Below are 17,762 nucleotides of genomic sequence, written 5' to 3'. Positions count from 1 at the left end.
TGAGTGAACCAACCCTTTAAAATATAAACCTGTACTTTTGTGTGTTTGCTGTGTGCAGGCTATGTCCCCAGAAGAACTGAAAACTGAAAGCTTCATTACCTTCATCTGGTTTGAAATGGCAGCAGTGCTGTCTGGAAGTTTATTAGCTGGGGAGTTTCGGCCCCCCGTCTCGTCCATCTCGACCACCTCTCCTCAGGACGGACTCTGTCCTTTGCTGACTCAGTTTTGTTAGATCATTTTCAAGTAGAAAGCTTTCCCCTGGCCTTGTGTTTGTGTGTCGCATATGTGATGGACGAAAAGATGAAAAGCTTACTTGTTTATGGATGTTTATTCCATCCATCCTCATTCATGTGTTAGCATGAAATCTGCCATAAGCTGTCTGAAAATCTTTAAAATCTCTGCTTTAAAACCTGTTTCCTGTGCAAAATAACTATTTCGGTACAGAAATAAGGTATATAAGATAGCTTGAAGTTCATTAAAGGTAGTGTAGGCAATTTTCGGAGATAGCGAGCTAGCTTTGAAAGCATTAGATCCCAGCCTCCCTTCAGAGCGTCTCCAAAGCCACGCCTCCTCCAAAACACAAACAGCGTCACAAGAGATGGCGTTAAACTCATGTCTCTCAAAGCACATAACTTTACAATAATAATGAACATAAACAACTTAAAAAGCACTGACCACCTGACTGCTGCAGATTCATTTCAGCGTTGATGGTGTTTCTGTTGAAACGCATACATTCGAGTCAAGAACCGCTCAGAGTATAATGTCACAGGTTTCCATCTCTTCCAAATTGCAGTAGTTATGGAGTGAACGCAGCATAAGCTTGTTGTTTTGGTTCAGGAGGAACTGTAAAAGGTTGCTGCTGTTTCGGTTGCGGTGCTCGGCGACCGACATCTGTCTAACTCTGCATAGCATGAAACGTGCTGGTGCACGGAGGTATGGAAATACCAGCCCGTTCTCATCCCAAGGCGTCATATACTGACGCTTTTGACATTTCGTCTACATTGAACGCACATGGCACCCTTTAGCGTCAATATGAGACGCAGATAGATATGGGCCAGAAGGCGCCTCCTAGCGGTCTAACACTAACCCTACCCCAGACCTAAACCTACCCATAACCGAACAAAGCTCTGTGCGTGTCATATTGACGCTAAAGGGTGCCATGTGCGTTGGATGTAGACGAAATGTCAAAAGCGTCAGTATATGATGCCCTAGGATGAGAATGCGTTGGAAATACATGTTATAATAAATACATGTTGACAGGCAAGTAGGACATCGTACTTTCAGTCAGCAGAATGTCTGTAAGAGGACCATCACAATAAAGAGTTAGCAGATATTCAGCAGACAGTCTACTAATACTCTAATGAGAGTAAGTTGACATGTAGTTGCAGAGTTACTTATACAGAATGTTCAAAAGGAACATCAAAATAAAGTGTTACCCGGAACCGCATACTAGCATACTACTCTTATTTCTGCCATAGAAAGGTATGATAAAGGTAGTACGAGTGTATAGGCCTACTAGTAAGAGGTTCCGAATTCAGCAATTCGTTCGGGATTCGCACGACACTGGGGTGATAAAAGGGCGTGATATCACTGTTGTGTGATAGTTTATTTTCACAGCTTGCTTTGACAATTCAACAGAAAGATTTGCACTCAAACTCTTGCACTGCATCATATCTACACAGACTGCGAACTCACATTCACAACTCATGTATGATTTATTTCATTCAGGAATCGTGCTACACTGCCATCAGTGTGTTCGTTTACACTTAAATGTTTTAGTCTTGTGTTGAAATTGACTGCGTCAGTTGCATTTGTGATTTATGTTTATGCTTTTATTGCTTTTCTCATCAAAGCTATTGAACCTCAAGTGTTTATCACATTTCTCTGCATACATACAGAAATTAGTTTACTCCCTGGAGACATTCATCTTGATCTTCATGAATCCATAATGTGCTTATATATCTAATTTTCACTGAGGAGTCATCATACTCTGTCTGGGGAACCTCATTCAGACGTGCCTGCAAAGTTTCACATGAGCTCACCTGTCCAGTTGTGGTTCAAAATGAAGCGGCGAGCAGAGACCGGCCGCCTTAAAAGATATCATACATCATCAGATTGCATTCTGGGGACAATGGGATCTGCACTCATTCAAGGCCCAGATTTCCATTTCAATTTTCTGCTCAGTGGAGTTGATGTATGTGGCGAATCGCTCCACAGCCTCGCTCTCCACCGGCCCGTTCCATCTTCACACCATTTATTAGCCTGGAATCCCGGTGACCTTGTCTCCCCGCGCGCGCTGACGCCACACCAGCTGTCACCGAGAGCAAAGAGAAGTGCCGCGCTATGAGACGGGCCGCAAACCCCAGGACATTACACTTATCTGAATCCGGCACACTTCAATTTGGTTTGGACCCTGCATCTGGGCCCCATTTCAAGTTGTTGGTTAAACTTTACATTCACTCTCCCCTGGAGAAGAGAGCAGGGATGGATGAAGAGATGTCACCACGCTTTTCTAACTCGCATATATATTGGTGGTTGCATGAAGATGATGAGCTGAAACAATATATTGTTGTTGTCGTTTTTGTGGTTATTGTTGTTATTGGTTGTTGCTATCAGCATTTTTATTATAACTCTTGTTGTCACTATCATTGCTTTTACAGTTGTTATTGCTATACCGTTGATGTATTGTTGCTGTTTTCATCGTAGCATGTGCCGTTTGTTAAGGTGAGCATTTCTAATAGCCCGGGGTTTTTCAAATAGGGGTCCAGGGACCATCAGGGGGCCGCAAGGGAGTGCTAGGGGGTTTGTGGAAAAAAAATAAGAGAAAAGCTGTGTAAACTGTGTTAACAAATAAAACGTATATTCAAAAAGAAAACTGAATTAAAATATATGAATAATTATTAGACAAACAAATAAGTTAATAAACGAGAAAATAAATTAATAAATAAGATTAAAATAAATAAACAGAATTTAGAATAAATAAATACAATTTTATTTCATAAATAATAAATGAGCAAATTAATGAATAAATTTCACAGTATACTCTAGTAACTGTAACTTAAACTAATATTTTAGACATTTATAATATTTTTTTCACAGTCTAATTTGGGTCTTTAAACAATAAACTTTATAGATGCCTTTTAAACTTTATGATCGGGGTCTCTCATGAAGATGGCTATTTGGGGGTCAGTGGCATCTAAAAGATTGAAAACCCCTGTAATTGCCTATTTGAACATGATTTGAATGTGTGAAATTTGTTTGTTTGTGTTGCAAACATAAATAAGGCTTCAAATTGAGCAGCTTGTTGGAGAAGTGTGTTAAAAAAAATGTAAGTGAGCAAGATGTTTGCCCTGATCTGAGATCTGTCCCTGTACAAATAAGAGCCTTATCAGGCTTTTGGGCCCTTTTGACTAATATTTTGACTTATAACTAACTACCTAGCAACCTCCCAATGAACTATGATAATTAATTAACTTTGCTTCATAATTGACAAACTTTGCAACACTAACACACAGTTATTGCCACGATTCCCCTCTGTCTTTGTGTCTTTGTTATTCTGTTGCCTTGATGTTTCTGGTTTCATTTCTTGTGTATTAGTTTCTGTTTCCTTTGTTTCTATTGTTTTCTTGCTAGTTTCCATAGTTACCCATGTTAGTCTCCATAGTTATTTGTCATCACACACACCTGTTCCTCATTAGCCACTTGTATTCCTGTGTATATCAAAGACTATAAATTTACAAAGACCGTTCACTCGTATTACTACTGCAACACACAATATGGCGGCATAAGTCCCGCCTTACAAATAAAAGAGCCAGTCAGCAGTTGGTAAAGTCATTGCATCACTTCAGCTGCCGTTAGAAGCCCCAATTCCCATAGGAACCTGAGACCCGCAGAATAAATAAATGTGATGTGATGTGACTTGAATTGACGCTAAAGCCACTCAAACAACCACAATGCAACACCCTTAGGGCTGGTTCACACAGATTGTGTTTTTGCTGTTAAAAACGCTAGATGCAGGTCAGTGAAACGAAAAAAGTGCAAGGTCTAGAAACGTGTTTGGTAACACTTTATTTTAGAGTGTCCTTGTTACATGTATTTACCATAGTAATAACAGTAAATTATGCATAATTACATGCAACTAACCCTCAACCAAATCCCAATCCTACCCTAACCCTATAGTAAGTACATTTAGTTCATTAATATTACTCAGTACTTAAATATATAATTACAATGTAACAATGACACCTTAAAATAAAGTGTAACCACGTGTTTTTTAAAAGTTAAAGCAGCGAGAAAAAGACGTGAGTGCAATGGTTAAAGGTGTCTGTCTAGCTCATGTTTACTTTAAAAAACAATGGAAAAGTAGTGTAGTGGAAAAGTGGCTTTTGCTTTGAATAACACGAGACGCGGGTAGTGGAATGGGGAAAAACTGCAAGGTCTCGGCTCTCAAGATGCGTCTTTTAAAGTTGAACTTAATTTAACATGTTTTTAGAATGGCGTGTCATGCGTGAGACGCTGTAAAAGACGCAAGACGCAAGACGCAAAACGCAAGCACAACGGTCAAACTTGTCTGTCCAGCGCAAAAGTAGCCACGTGTTGTGTGTGAACGGCCCCTTAGCATTGTGGCAGTGAGATTCACATCTTCTTCAATTTTTCTTTAAATATAGATCAAATTTTTGTTCTTATCTTGTTTTGGTTGTGGTGTATTTACATGCAAATTCTGATATTTTGGAAATCTTTATGCTTTGCTATTGCGGACTCTTGACAGCTGCATGATTTTTTCTGCAGTGATGCTGAGGAGAGAGCTTTCACCTCACAATAGAGATCTGTTGGTGTTTGTGTGCCCTGGATTGAGCCCGGCCTGTGATTACATTGTTTCCTGATGTCAAATAAAACACTACACGCCCGTTAACTTCACACGACCATTTACTTAATGTCCCGAGAGTTAATTGGCCCCGTTCCCTCTGCCAACCCTAAGCATATTGATCTATAGAAATTACTCTTGAGGAACGACCTGAGAGTCCGCAGAGAGAGAGAAGAGACGTCGTCACAGGAATGGATAACATTTATCTGAGAGCTCAGACCTTCGCGGGCGCCACGATATTCTGACGAGGAATTCTTTGAAGCTGACAGAATAATTAAAAACATCGACCCAGTCTCTATTGATGGGTGAGGGAGACGTGGAGGAAGAATGAGAGCGAATTAGCATTTTGACCTTCCTGTTTCAATGGCACGGATGCCCCTTTCTTTCCAGGGCACACGGTAGACTCAAAGAGACATCACACACCTCTCTCTGGCAAAGGTGTGTTACGGGACAAATGCAGAGAGAGAGAGAGAGAGAGAGAGAGAGAGAGAGAGAGAGAGAGAGAGAGAGAGAGATTAATGTCACATTACCTATTCAGATTCTCATTGCAACAGTTTCCACAAAGCGAGGGCATATTTGAATATCTAAATTGTCTGTGTGGAGCTATAATGGCAGCTAATGGGTCTTTGCCCTTGTCATATTTCAGAAAGTCAAAAAGGATTGTAGAATTTGACCAGTGAATGTGTAACTATTGCAGCCTCCCCATACTCAAGAAAATCACAAAATAAAATAGCAAATGTGGTACTAGTATAAGTATATTGTTACACTGTCTATAATACAATATGTGCTTTTGGACCCCACTGTATAAATATACAGATGAGATTGGGGCTAGTTGTCACATTTTTTACAAACATATCTCAGGGTGGGTTTATTTTTGAAATTCAACTTCTGTATACATAAACCTTAAAGTCTTTAAAAAGGCTGTTTACATTTGACCATTTACACTATTGAACACACATGTTAGTTTGTTAGTTAGTAGGTTAGTTCTCAGACTTTTGGACTCTACATTATGTCAAGTCAAGTCACATTCATTTATATAGCCAGGGGTGCACATAACTTTTTTGGTCTGGTTCACAAGGGAGCACCTGGAGAAGCTGCTTGGTACTCACACTTTACGTTACACAAGCTGTCGTCATCACTTTCCTCCTGACTGCTCTCCTCACTATCTACTTTTCTGATGATTTTCTGATGATGATGTTTTTTTTTAATTAACATTTATGAAACAGACAACATCAGGAATATTAGGCTGCTGTCACTTGACACACATCCGCTGTCTTTCTCCACTCTTCAATTGTGACATAACCGAGAGAGTACTTGCTGAGAGGGTATTTTGATATAATTTTGTTTGTATGTGTCTGTTCAAGAGCAAATAAACGCGAAAGAGGGATAAATTCGGTTTTCTAGCGCTGTCTGAAATGTGCCTCTCTCTCTCTCTCTCTCTCTCTCTCTCTCTCTCTGTGTGTGTGTGCGTGCGAGTCCCAATTTTCGCCTCTTCTTTCTGCGTTTAAAATCGTTTGAATGTGTAAATTGGCAAGACACGATAAACTTCCACTCTCTGACTGTTAAACTTAGCAGTTGATCCGCGAATTACATGCGTCCCGAACCGTGGCGTCTGGTCCGTACACAGATCACTGATCAACTGCGATCCGTTGCACCCCCAATAATTAATGAACACACTTATCATCATGATTGCTATCTTACCAGAGATGGAGAAAAATCCTACTCCAGTAAGTAAACGTGTCCTTGTCCCCAAAAATGTTGGGACTCAAAAGCACTTCCATACTTCCCTCCGTTTTCTGTTGCGCAGCGTTTATTTTTACCATGAGCAGCTGCGCACCACGTGCACCCCTACAGTAGCCTATATAACGCTTTTTACAACACAGATTGTTTCAAAGCAGCTTTGCAGTGATAGAAAATAATGCAACAAAGATTATTTTGGCTTTACAGCAGCTCTAAGAAAGTCATTGTCTAGCTTAAGTAAGTTTTTAAAATTCATATCCATTGTAAAAATCATTAGTTATTAACTTACACAGTTTTCTACTGAAAACAGAAAACTTTTATTGCGTTCTGGCCGTTCATTTACACTACAACTGCGTTTGTAAACTATACGCTATTCTCTATGATGCTCTTTAATTTATAGTAAGTGCACATACGTACAGTGTACTTACTATAAGGTAACTACATGGGTTAAGGTTAGGTGTAGGTTCAGGGTTATACCTATAATTATTACACAGTAATTGTACAGTAAAAACTAATGTCCATATATGAAACAGGACTGTAAAATAAAGTGATACCCACATGACTATTATTATCATTAGCCTAATTTATTTATTTATTTACATATACATATTTTATTTTATTTTAGTATTTATAGGTTTTTTTAGCTCCTCTATTTATATTTTCACACCATCTTAGAATTTCTTTTTCACCATTAATAGCCTGAGTTATTGTCAGTCAACCTTGAGCAACTGTAGATGTCCCAAAACCCTCAGCCTCTGAAATGTTAAATTGCATTTCAGAGTTTTTCACATTTTATGTATGACCGTCTCACATCTGTCCTTGAGTAACAGTAGAGCTCTCAAAAACATCCTCCAGAATTGACGAACATTGCTGCATTCACCCAATGGAATGACTTAATATTAAGTTATTAAGTTATAATATTAAGCAAACACTAGTCTCTCACCATGAAATGAATAGTTAAATGCAGATACTCAATGGTGTGATGCATGGCCTCCAGGAAGAATACACTTTCTACAGTATACAACAGTATTTCTGGCTTGAACATGAGAGCTATGAACATGACAAATGGGATCCATCTTGATCTGTTGGGATATGGTGTTGTTTGAGACTGCTTCTTCTTAGAGCTGTGTTTGGAAGAGTGGCTTTTCTGTTTTGATGCATGCAGGTCACAAGAGCCTGAGCGTTTTATCAGTGCCTGGGAAGAGGGGAACATCTAACCATGTCAAAAACATGAATCATATTTTTGTGAGGATGTGCAGTAATACAGGCAGACTTGCTGAACTTGTTTTTAGCGCAATTTTCCACCGGACAAAATTGCGCTTGTTAACTCATGATTTCTGTTCTGTGCGTCTGTGCGCACCAATCTTGCACTTCTATCAACTCCTCAACCAGACCACCTAGAGACTTCGGGTTTTCGGCATTATGTTAAGGAAGGTCTAATCTCGGGAACGCACAAAAAAAATCCAGGAAAAGATTTACTATCTCTTAGTGTTGTGATCCCATGAGGTGAGAAAATTGCGCTAAAACACTCACCGAGTTTTTATTACTTGTTTTTTTTTCTCTCTCTCTCTCTCTGTCTGTCTGACAATTTATTGCTATATACTACCATGAAACGTTTTGGGTTTTAAGGCTTACTGTATTTTCTTATTTTCTTAATGCATTGAGAAACATCGTGAAATATGATTACAATTTAAAATAACTGCTTTCTATTTTAATATATTTTAAAATTGCATTTATTCCTGTAATGGTATAGCTGAAATTTTCAGCATCATTACTCCAGTCTTCAGTGTCACATGATCCTTCAGAAATCATTCTGATATGCTTATTTGCTGCTCAAGAAACATTTTTTATTATTACCAATGTTAAAAACAGTTGTGCTGCTTAATATTTTTGTGGAAACTGAGATACTTTTTTAAATGTATTTTTATGAATACATGAATAGAAAGAACTATTTGATGAATAAAAAGTTCAAAACATTGTCATGTCACATTATAAATGTCTGTACTTTCACTTTTTGCAAAAAAATCTTACTGACCCCAAACTTTTGAAAACGTTACTTCTTGTTTCAATGGGAAATATGTCAACAAAGGAAATAAAATTGTGATTTTTGTACCTGAAAATTGCATGAAAATTAATACAATCTTTTTTTCTTGGTTAGATTGCTGCACTCTACAGTATTTTTATGCTTTTTTATGCTGGACAAGAGGGAGCTGCATCAAAAAGTGAGCACTGAACACATTTATTATTTGTGCATTTTTTCTTTGATTTGTCTGTGACCATCCTTGCTGTCCTTTGTCAAGGGCTTACTGTGTGTGTGTGTGTGTGTGTGTGTGTGTGTGTGTGTGTATGTGTGTGTTCAGAGAGTATCGACAGCGGCTCTGGCAGTCTTATTGGTGAGGTGAGAGGGTGTGCTCATCTGTGGCGTTAATAAGACTGTTCCCGCGCCTCTGTGTGAACCAGCGTGCGGCTGTCAGTCAGAGCCGTAACCAGGCGTACAGCATTAATTCACTCTGTCGGTGGAGGAATGACCATACTGCTCCGCTCCATTACTCTCTGTGACCCTGGGCCGGAGGAGGATTAAAGTCTGTCACAGTGTAGTGTCACCTCCCCTTCATTCAGCACACTCAGCAACTCCTGGCTCATAGTCATAAAGCTGCTTTTTCAAATCCTGTTGAAATTTTTTCTGACTTCAGGCCCACCTCTTTTGCAAAATTACCACACACTCCCTACACTGTCAGAAAAAATGTGCAAAATTTGTACCTTTAGGGGTATGGCTTGTCACTGGGGCAGTACCCTCAAGGGTACACCCGTTGTACCCTTATACATTGGTACATATCAGTACCCTTGCAGTATGTACCTTTCAAAGACAAATATGTACCTCTGGTGACTAAATTGTACCTTATATATAATAATATAATTATTTGGCTGGTGCATTTATCCAACACGACTTGCATTTTATCAATTCATGCATTCACTGATAATCAAACCGATGATCTTGGCATTGCTAACACCATGATATACTGCTTAAAGGAGAGCTCCGGTCAATTTTAACATTGAGCTCATTTTTTTTGTAAATATGGAGTACTGTCAGTACAGAGAACAATGACAAAAATCGGTGTTTCCTACACCGTGTTATCCTCTTTTTAAAATTTGCACCCTGTTGACTTCAATGGGGCAAGTTTTAAACCTGCTTTTAGCCTCTTAACATCCTTGATGTGTCATTACAAGTGCCCAGCCAATGTGAGTGATTCCTTCAGAGTGAACACGGTGAATCTGACTGCAGTAGATGTGAAAGATATTAATAAAAGTGATGTTAATTCAGCCAGCGCACATGTTAATTCAGCCAACTCGATTGTCGAGTTCACGCGCGTGATCATAGGTAACTAAACTACGTGAACTCGACAATCGACTACTGTGGACTTCGACCGAAAACAGGAAGAAAATACAGGTATGTGCGCTGGCTGAATTAACATCACTTTTATTAATATCTTTCACATCTACTGCAGTCAGTTTCACCCGTGTTCACTCTGAAGGAATCACTCACATGACCTGTGCACTTGTAATGACACATCAAGGATGTTAAGAGGCTAAAAGCAGGTTTAAAACTTGCCCCATTGAAGTCAACAGGGTGCAAATTTTAAAAAGAGGATAACACGGTGTAGGAAACACCGATTTTTGTCAATGTTCTCTGTACTGACAGCACTCCAAATTTACAAAAAAATGAGCTCAATGTTAAAATTGACCGGAGTTCTCCTTTAAGGTGCTAATAAATAATTACATTAGAGTAACCCTATAGTCTGACCTTTGACTTTTGAACCACCTGTTTAGACACCATGACCCATGTTAAGTGCCCAATTTTTAAAAAAAAAAAAAACTTTAAAATTGTAAGTTCAGTCAACTTGAAGTGTTAAGTTGTGACAGCTTGAATATTTGAGTTATTGGAACACATTAAATCCTGGAAATGTATTTTAAAGCAAATGTTTAAGCTGTAATAGCTAACTACAACAATAATTTGTTAGGGTTAATTGTACTTGCCTGACTGCTTTCTTGCTTATTTCTTTATTGGAAAATCATGGCAAAGCCAATTGCAATTTTGTGTTTCAGTTTTGCTATGTGAATTTTGTCTTTCAAAAAGAGATTATTTCATAAGACCTCAAAAAGCAAAGTGGTGCTTTAGACGTCTTTGGATGATCAATCTAACCCACCATGTTTATATGCAAAATTGGACATTCTTAAAATTCACATGTTATGCAGTCATTCAATAGTAATATTTATGAACAAATTAACACATTGATATTGTACTAGTAATTTACTTTAGCTTATACTTATTTACGTATAGCATAAAATTGATGATTTTGACACTGGCTTACTTCTGTACATAGTATACTCTGCCATCTAGTGTATACTCTGTTTCATTACTACTACATGCTTGCATTTTTCCTCATTGTTATGACACTTATTCTGCAAAACACAGACAAGTCATGGCTCTTAGTCCTTATACAATAGAGGACGTCTTTGCCTTGCTTAGTTAATGGAATAAGTAATTCAAGCAACTGTTTATTGCTGGTGATCTTTGCCAAGTTGAGCACTTTATTCAACCTACTGTTGCCTAATAGGTCAAGTGACCCCAACTACTGTTTCTCATATTCTCTTTTCCTCCTCTTTATTTAGGCCCTATATTATTTCTTGCTGTTAAAGGTGAATGAACACAGAAACATTTTTAACACTAACAGACTTTATTCAAAGTTGAATATTGCTATTTGCACAAAGAAAGCTGTGTGCAAGTCTTGAAAAAGGTAAGCTGTTATCTATCCATCACAGATCACCGTGTTCCTCGTGCCCACTATTAAGCACGATCTTGGCTTTCATCATGTTCTCGGCCACTGCGCACAAAGAAAGATATATGCAGGGGAAATGATTAATGCATGCTTAAATAATGACTGGTAAATCAAATATTAACTATCAACAGCACATTCCATAGCATTAAGTAGCAGAGAATGTGTCACGATGGATGAGCGTGAATAAACAAATGAGAGAGCTTCAGAGAGTCTCTGAAGAGCTCCTGTCTCTCAGTGGAGCTCATTAGACAGCAGAAACACACTCACAGAAGTCCATGTCTTCTGACTCGTACGTGTACATTCGGTTGGCGTACTTTCCAGTGATATCAGCTCGCACAGTCAGTGAGGGATCTAGGTGGAGGAGAAGAGAAGATGGAGAAGAGACAACTTAACCTTAACACCTGAAAATCAAATCCTTTTACATAAAGACAATGAAAAGGCAGTGCAACAACTACCACTATGATGTGTAAATACTTTAAGATTTCAATATTAGAATATAATATAATGTAATAATATAATTACACAATATGTTCCTTCTCGCAATAATATTAGTTACTTTGTACCAGAGACATGTGCACTGACATAATGACACAATATTTGTTGCTTCTCGAAATCCCATTGATGACAGAGTTAAGAATATACAATATTATCAGGTAATCTTAACTGAATAAGTCACTGTTTAATATGAAATGTGTGAAAACTCACCAACAAACATGATCCTGGGGACGTAGAAACCATCAGGGGCCAAGTTTTTATCGGTGGTCTCATGCTGAAAATCACAATCACTAGGTTTTAAATGCATATCTTACTCCAGTGTCTGTTGAGTATATTTTACAATATTTGTACTGTACCACTAAATTGAGCATGATGAAATCTGATTTGGCCAGCCTTTGAATAGTTGGATGTTCAACAAATGCCTTTTTCAGAGCTAAAAGTGAATAGAGTGGAAGAAGAGATTAATAAATTGACATGAAATTGCATTTTATGCATACTGAAAGCAAAGACTTATTACTCTCTGATTATCATTTAAAGCAGAGGTATTCAACATGGGGTTTTGAAAAACTGTGTAAAATAAATAAATAAGATATACTGTAAATACATAAATGAATAATTTGATTAAAAATATTAAATTAAATAATAATACAAATATTCGAATAATGGTAGTGCTATAGTGCAGAAATAAATGTGATAATGTACCCTAATAAATATTTTCCACATTTTTTCCACATTCATAATGTACATTTTTTTACATTATAAATTGGGTGTTTATGTGAAAATACATATTAAGAAAAGGTTCTATATAGAAATATAAAGAGTTTCCATTCAGTCAGCCACTTTCGACTGAACATCGGACTGATGTCATGGGGTCTCGCTTGGGAGCCCAATCACCTCCAATTGGTAACTAATCATCGAAAGCTCATTCCATTCACCTTTCAAGAGAAAGAGTACATTTCTGAAACAGAAAGAACAAACAGCTATTTTAATTGTTAACAAGGAGAACTTTGCTCTGCTCTGCTTTGCAGCTGTCATCCTCAGAACCCGGCCCGGATATGTGCCCACCAATCCCTTTAGGAACCAGGTGGTGAACTTGCAAGCGCTGCCCCCTGGAGGAGGCAGACCCGGCCCTTGCGTTACTATGTCCTGTTCACGCATTGCGTGTTTATGTGGACCGCAGGCAGAGCTTTAGAAACTTACAGCAGCTCTTTGTCTGCTGGAGGCCAGTAGAAGGGAAAGGTTGTCTCCAAACAGAGGTTGGCCCACTGGATAGTGGATGCCATCGCCTTGGCGTACTTGGGGTGAGGGCTCACTCCACTCGGGGTGTTGCTTCCTCCTGGGCTTGGCGTACGGTGCCTCTCTGGCAGACATCTGTAGAGCTGCGGGCTGGGCGACACCTAACACATTCGCGAGATTCTACAATCTCTGAGTGGAGCTGGTTTCTTCCCGTGTGTTGGGTACAAACAGGTAATGTTTAAAAGCTGGCTCTTGCACTGCCATTCCCCTCCAACAGGGGGATACGAGTGCCTAATTGCTCTTCAGGTGAGTTCCCTGCTTAGTGAACCCTGAATCGAGTTCCTCCAGCATTCTTTGGCAGTCAAATGTGGCGGAGGAGTCTGACGCCAGGCCCAGTACTCGTGTGCATGCCCTGCTAGTCAGCCCTTGTACTGGACTAGATGCCCATATGATGTGATTCCCCCTCGGTAATCCCATATGTGTTTTGTCCACAATATGGTTTCCCTGTAGGTAAACCCTTGTCTTTCCCTGGGCAGTTCTGCTCTGCCCGATCTCTGCAATGGAAGTAGATCCTCCCTGGTTAGGTAGGATCTACCGCAGAGATCTTCCATGTGTAGCACTGCCCCGTGGGTCAGTCCATATGTGTAGCCGCCACACGTTACCTCCCCTGTGGGCAGGGTGTGGTCTCCACAGCGTACCTCTCCATTGGACTAGCCACGCTAACCCAGCGTTAACAACACTGGTCATGGCTGAAAAACAATGGGAATTGAGATCCGAAGCAATCTTCTAAATGTCACATTAAAGGAACGGCAGCTATACTATATCCCCAGAGTAAGTCCTATCCCTTCCATCCCGTTTGGTATGGAGGACTACCCCGCAGGCTTTCTTGGGGTGCTGGGTAGCTTACGACATTGTGAGAGCAGTTGCCAAAAGATCACACCGTAGCTTGCCTTGCAGCATCTCCAACACACGTAACACAGTTCAGTGGCTATGGTACTTTCCATAGGGACCCCATGACGTCAGTCTGACGTAACTTCGAACGTGACTGACTGAATGGGAACGTCTAGGTTACTAATGTAACCCCCGTTTCCTGAAGGAGGGAACGGAGACGTTACATCCCCCCTGCCACAGCCCTGAACCACCGCTGAATGGCCTGGATCCTGTCTCGGCTCCTCAGCAAACACGAATGAAGTGAGTAATGCCTATTTATACGGTTATAAACATAGACATATACATATACGGTATGTCTGGGTGGGTGTGACTCGGTATACAAATCTCACTGGCCAATGTTCATTGGCTCGTTTAGTTACACGTGGAGGTGATTGGGCTCCCAGGCGAGACCCCATGACGTCAGGTCTCCGTTCCCTCCTTCGGGGAACGGGGGTTACATAGACGTTCTTTCAGGCACTTCATATATAGAACCTTTGGTTCCCATTATGGGATCATTTTATGATTTAGTTTTAATTAATTATTATTGGTAATTCATTTTTATTTTTATTAAATTGTATTAATTAAACAGCTCGTAAACATACTTTATCACTAGATGAAACTGAAATAAACATGAAAGTATTATGCAATCATTTAAGACATTTCTCCTTATATAACCTTTTTGGCATAAAGAGTTCTTTGAATTCGAGTCGATTTTTTAAGTTTTGCATAGGGGTCCAATCGCACAAGCATGATGATATTTGGATGGTTCATGGCAACTAAAAAAAATAAAACCCCTGATTTAAAGGAACAGTGCACATTACTTTACTGTAAAGTTTGAATTTTAAATTTTTGGGTGAAATATTCCTTTAAGCACACTTACATGCATCTACGGCACAGGGAAATAATCTATATGTTTTTATTTCATTACAGATAATGTAGACTGTTTGAAAAAAGATGCAAATATGCAAACCTTTACTGTACTGACAATCCTCCAAATGATGAATGATCATCAGTGGCTTCTTACTACGGTAAAACAGATACATTGTGCATTTAAAATCTGATTATTCATAACATACAGGTGAGAGTGGAGTTTAATGTGATTGCGTAATCTTTAGGTACCTCGAATGCGCTTTATTTAGTCCCTCCTCATACGTCTGAACCCAGGTGATGTCATCGCCCCAGCCTGAAAGAAACGAAACACTTTGAATCGGATGTCATTCAATATGATCGATTTGCCGTAGTATAAGAACAAATCTGACTTATTTGGTTCTGTTTTGTGAACATGTAATTCATTGATACCTCTTGAAAGAGTTTGGACTGTCTTTTTTTTCCTTTGAGTAGAGACGTCACAGAACACAAAGAATAAAAATAAGACACAGAACATCCAGTGCTGCATGATTATGGTATGTACTGGTGCGCTGAGAGAGAGAAAAGAGAGAAGAAAAAGGAAGTCAAAGATGACTAATGCTCTGAAAAATTAGTCCGTTTTTAAGGTTGGGTCCACCTACTGACATTGCATGGCATACTGTCAAATAGTTGACAGGAGCCGTCGAACTGGACAAACGTGCTTCTGATACTTTGTTCTAATGAGTGACAAATGTTAACTTGAATATAAAACAGCATTTTAATTTGAGAAACTATCAGTTTTTTATTCATCTTGACAATATTCATGAGAACTAATTCATATTTCAAGCTACAAGTTTGCCCTGTATAAAATGCTATTACGAAAGTAATATTACAATTACAATTATTGAAAGTAAACTTTTTTTCCATAAAGATTTCCCTTGACATTCGAATTGCATCTACAGTTTTGTATTCTCTAAAACAACATTGGTTTAATGCTGGCAATTTTGGAGTGAAATACAAAAGAAACCCAAGCATTTCAAATGAGAATAATGTGAAACTACTAAGGTAGATAGCAGTGCAAACAACCCAGCCTTTATATAAGTGGATAATACATTTAGATTCAGATAAATTCTGTCTCATAGCACGCAATAAATAAGTTCAAGAAATTAAGAAAATAGTATTTGGAAGTAAAAGAGAACCTACCGGGAGTGAAACAGGTGAACCAGAGCTACTGTCCCTTTCTCAAAGCATATGTCTGGGATTTTATAGTCTCACTCTATGCAACCTCCCAGACATGTTTTGCATACAGGAAATACCGGATTCTTCTCATGTTTATTTAGCCAATCACAGAAACTCAATATACATCTATATTGTGTAGTATATAAACAGTTCTTTTTCATCCAAAGATCTCTGTGCTTTCTTGTCAATTCATTAGAGAAAATATTCTTTCCCTCATTCGTACGTGTTCTACTATTCCAGGTGTGAGGTTTGAATATGCAACAATCTCAGAAACCTGTCAGTTTTAGGTGGAGCCTATGTGCTTAATGATTATCCTGTATTTGTATTGTCATTATTTGAGGCCTTAAAAGTTGTGAAAGTAGTTTTGATCTTTCTATCTAAAGATTACCCAGCTGAAAAACACAGCTTAAGATGGTTTCTAGCTGGTCCAGTTTGGTCATTTGCTGGGTGATTTTCAAAAACACCACATTCCAAAACACAGCCACCAACTTAAGATGGATTTTCCCATTCACACTGCCCCAACAAATGCCAAAAAACAGTAACATCCAACGGTTGGTCATTTGAACCCTTTCACGCATAGAGGTCATTACAGTGGCTTTTCAAAAAGATGGCATTGCACATCAACCTCTATAGTGGACTCTATAGTGCATCTATACATCAAGTGGCAAGCCATTATATGGGATTTTTTTTTTTTTTCCTCCAAACCAAGGCCAGTCAGAAATGCCAAGTTGCTCCGGAATATCAATCCATTCCTTCTATCCCAGGAGACTCTTGCAGGAAAAAAATAAATAAATGTTGTAGCATCAAGTAACAACTAAGGAGTCATATCATTGTTAATTTTCCATATTGATTTAATATTGGGAGGGGAAAAAATCTTGACTGTTTATTATCATAATTCATGCATGTAAGTGTTAAATACCAGCACAGATAGCAAGTCAGAAAAGTGTTTATTTTTTAAATAATTAATAATTTTAATTTTAATAAATAATATATTATATTATTATAATATATAATAATATAATAATATTATATAATATATGATATATTAATAATATATTTATTAATAATAATATATTTATTAATAATAATATATATTTTTTTTTTTTTTAATTATTATCATTATTATTCATAAATAATTTCATTGTATTTATTTTTGTTTTGGTAAATTTTCTATTTTGTTTTTACTATAGATTTACTAAAAATTCATCTTTTTACAGGTTAGAATTCTTTTTTTTTTAATCTAATGTATTTATAAGTAATACATTAGTTAAAAATAACAACATAATCTGTATTCTGCAATCTGTATCTGTGTTTATTTTAATTTAGTTAATTAATTATCAGGTATTTATTTATTTTCCATCTGGTTTGTGACACTTAACCATGCACTTAACACTGATATTTGTTTCAGTTTTGGTCTGGAGCAAGAAGAGAGACCTGACCAAAAAATATATAATATAATATAATATAATATAATATAATATAATATAATATAATATAATATAATATAATATAATATAATATAATATAATATAATCAAAAATAACAATACATTTTGACGGCGAAAATTATTTGTT

The 17,762-nt window shown here is 38.0% G+C and overlaps 1 protein-coding gene across 1 annotated transcript; it reads right to left on the bottom strand.

The window, feature by feature from the left end:
- Positions 1–11,166: 11,166 nt before the first annotated feature.
- Positions 11,167–16,210, bottom strand: agr1 (anterior gradient 1). Its single transcript, XM_079882365.1, has 8 exons — positions 16,153–16,210; positions 15,403–15,521; positions 15,223–15,286; positions 15,074–15,126; positions 12,294–12,370; positions 12,148–12,211; positions 11,710–11,793; positions 11,167–11,487 (listed from the first exon to the last, which is right to left on the bottom strand). Exons 2-8 carry the CDS (start codon positions 15,497–15,499, stop codon positions 11,420–11,422), a joined length of 507 nt encoding a protein of 168 aa, XP_079738491.1. The 5' UTR covers positions 15,500–15,521; positions 16,153–16,210; the 3' UTR covers positions 11,167–11,419.
- Between the last annotated feature and the right edge of the window lie 1,552 nt (positions 16,211–17,762).

Source organism: Squalius cephalus, assembly GCF_949319135.1.
Source record: "Squalius cephalus genome assembly, chromosome: 9".
In the NCBI taxonomy this organism is placed as follows: domain Eukaryota; kingdom Metazoa; phylum Chordata; class Actinopteri; order Cypriniformes; family Leuciscidae; genus Squalius; species Squalius cephalus.
This window is presented reverse-complemented; position numbering and strand designations above follow the sequence as displayed.

Excerpts from the sequence above, each read along its gene's own strand:
- agr1 (XM_079882365.1), bottom strand. The coding sequence starts at position 15,499 with ATGCAGCACTGGATGTTCTGTGTCTTATTTTTATTCTTTGTGTTCTGT. Across the intron at positions 11,794-12,147 it reads CCCCAGGATCATGTTTGTTG|ATCCCTCACTGACTGTGCGA; the intron begins GTGAGTTTTCAC and ends TCCTCCACCTAG. Across the intron at positions 11,488-11,709 it reads GTCAGAAGACATGGACTTCT|TGGCCGAGAACATGATGAAA; the intron begins GTGAGTGTGTTT and ends CTTTGTGCGCAG.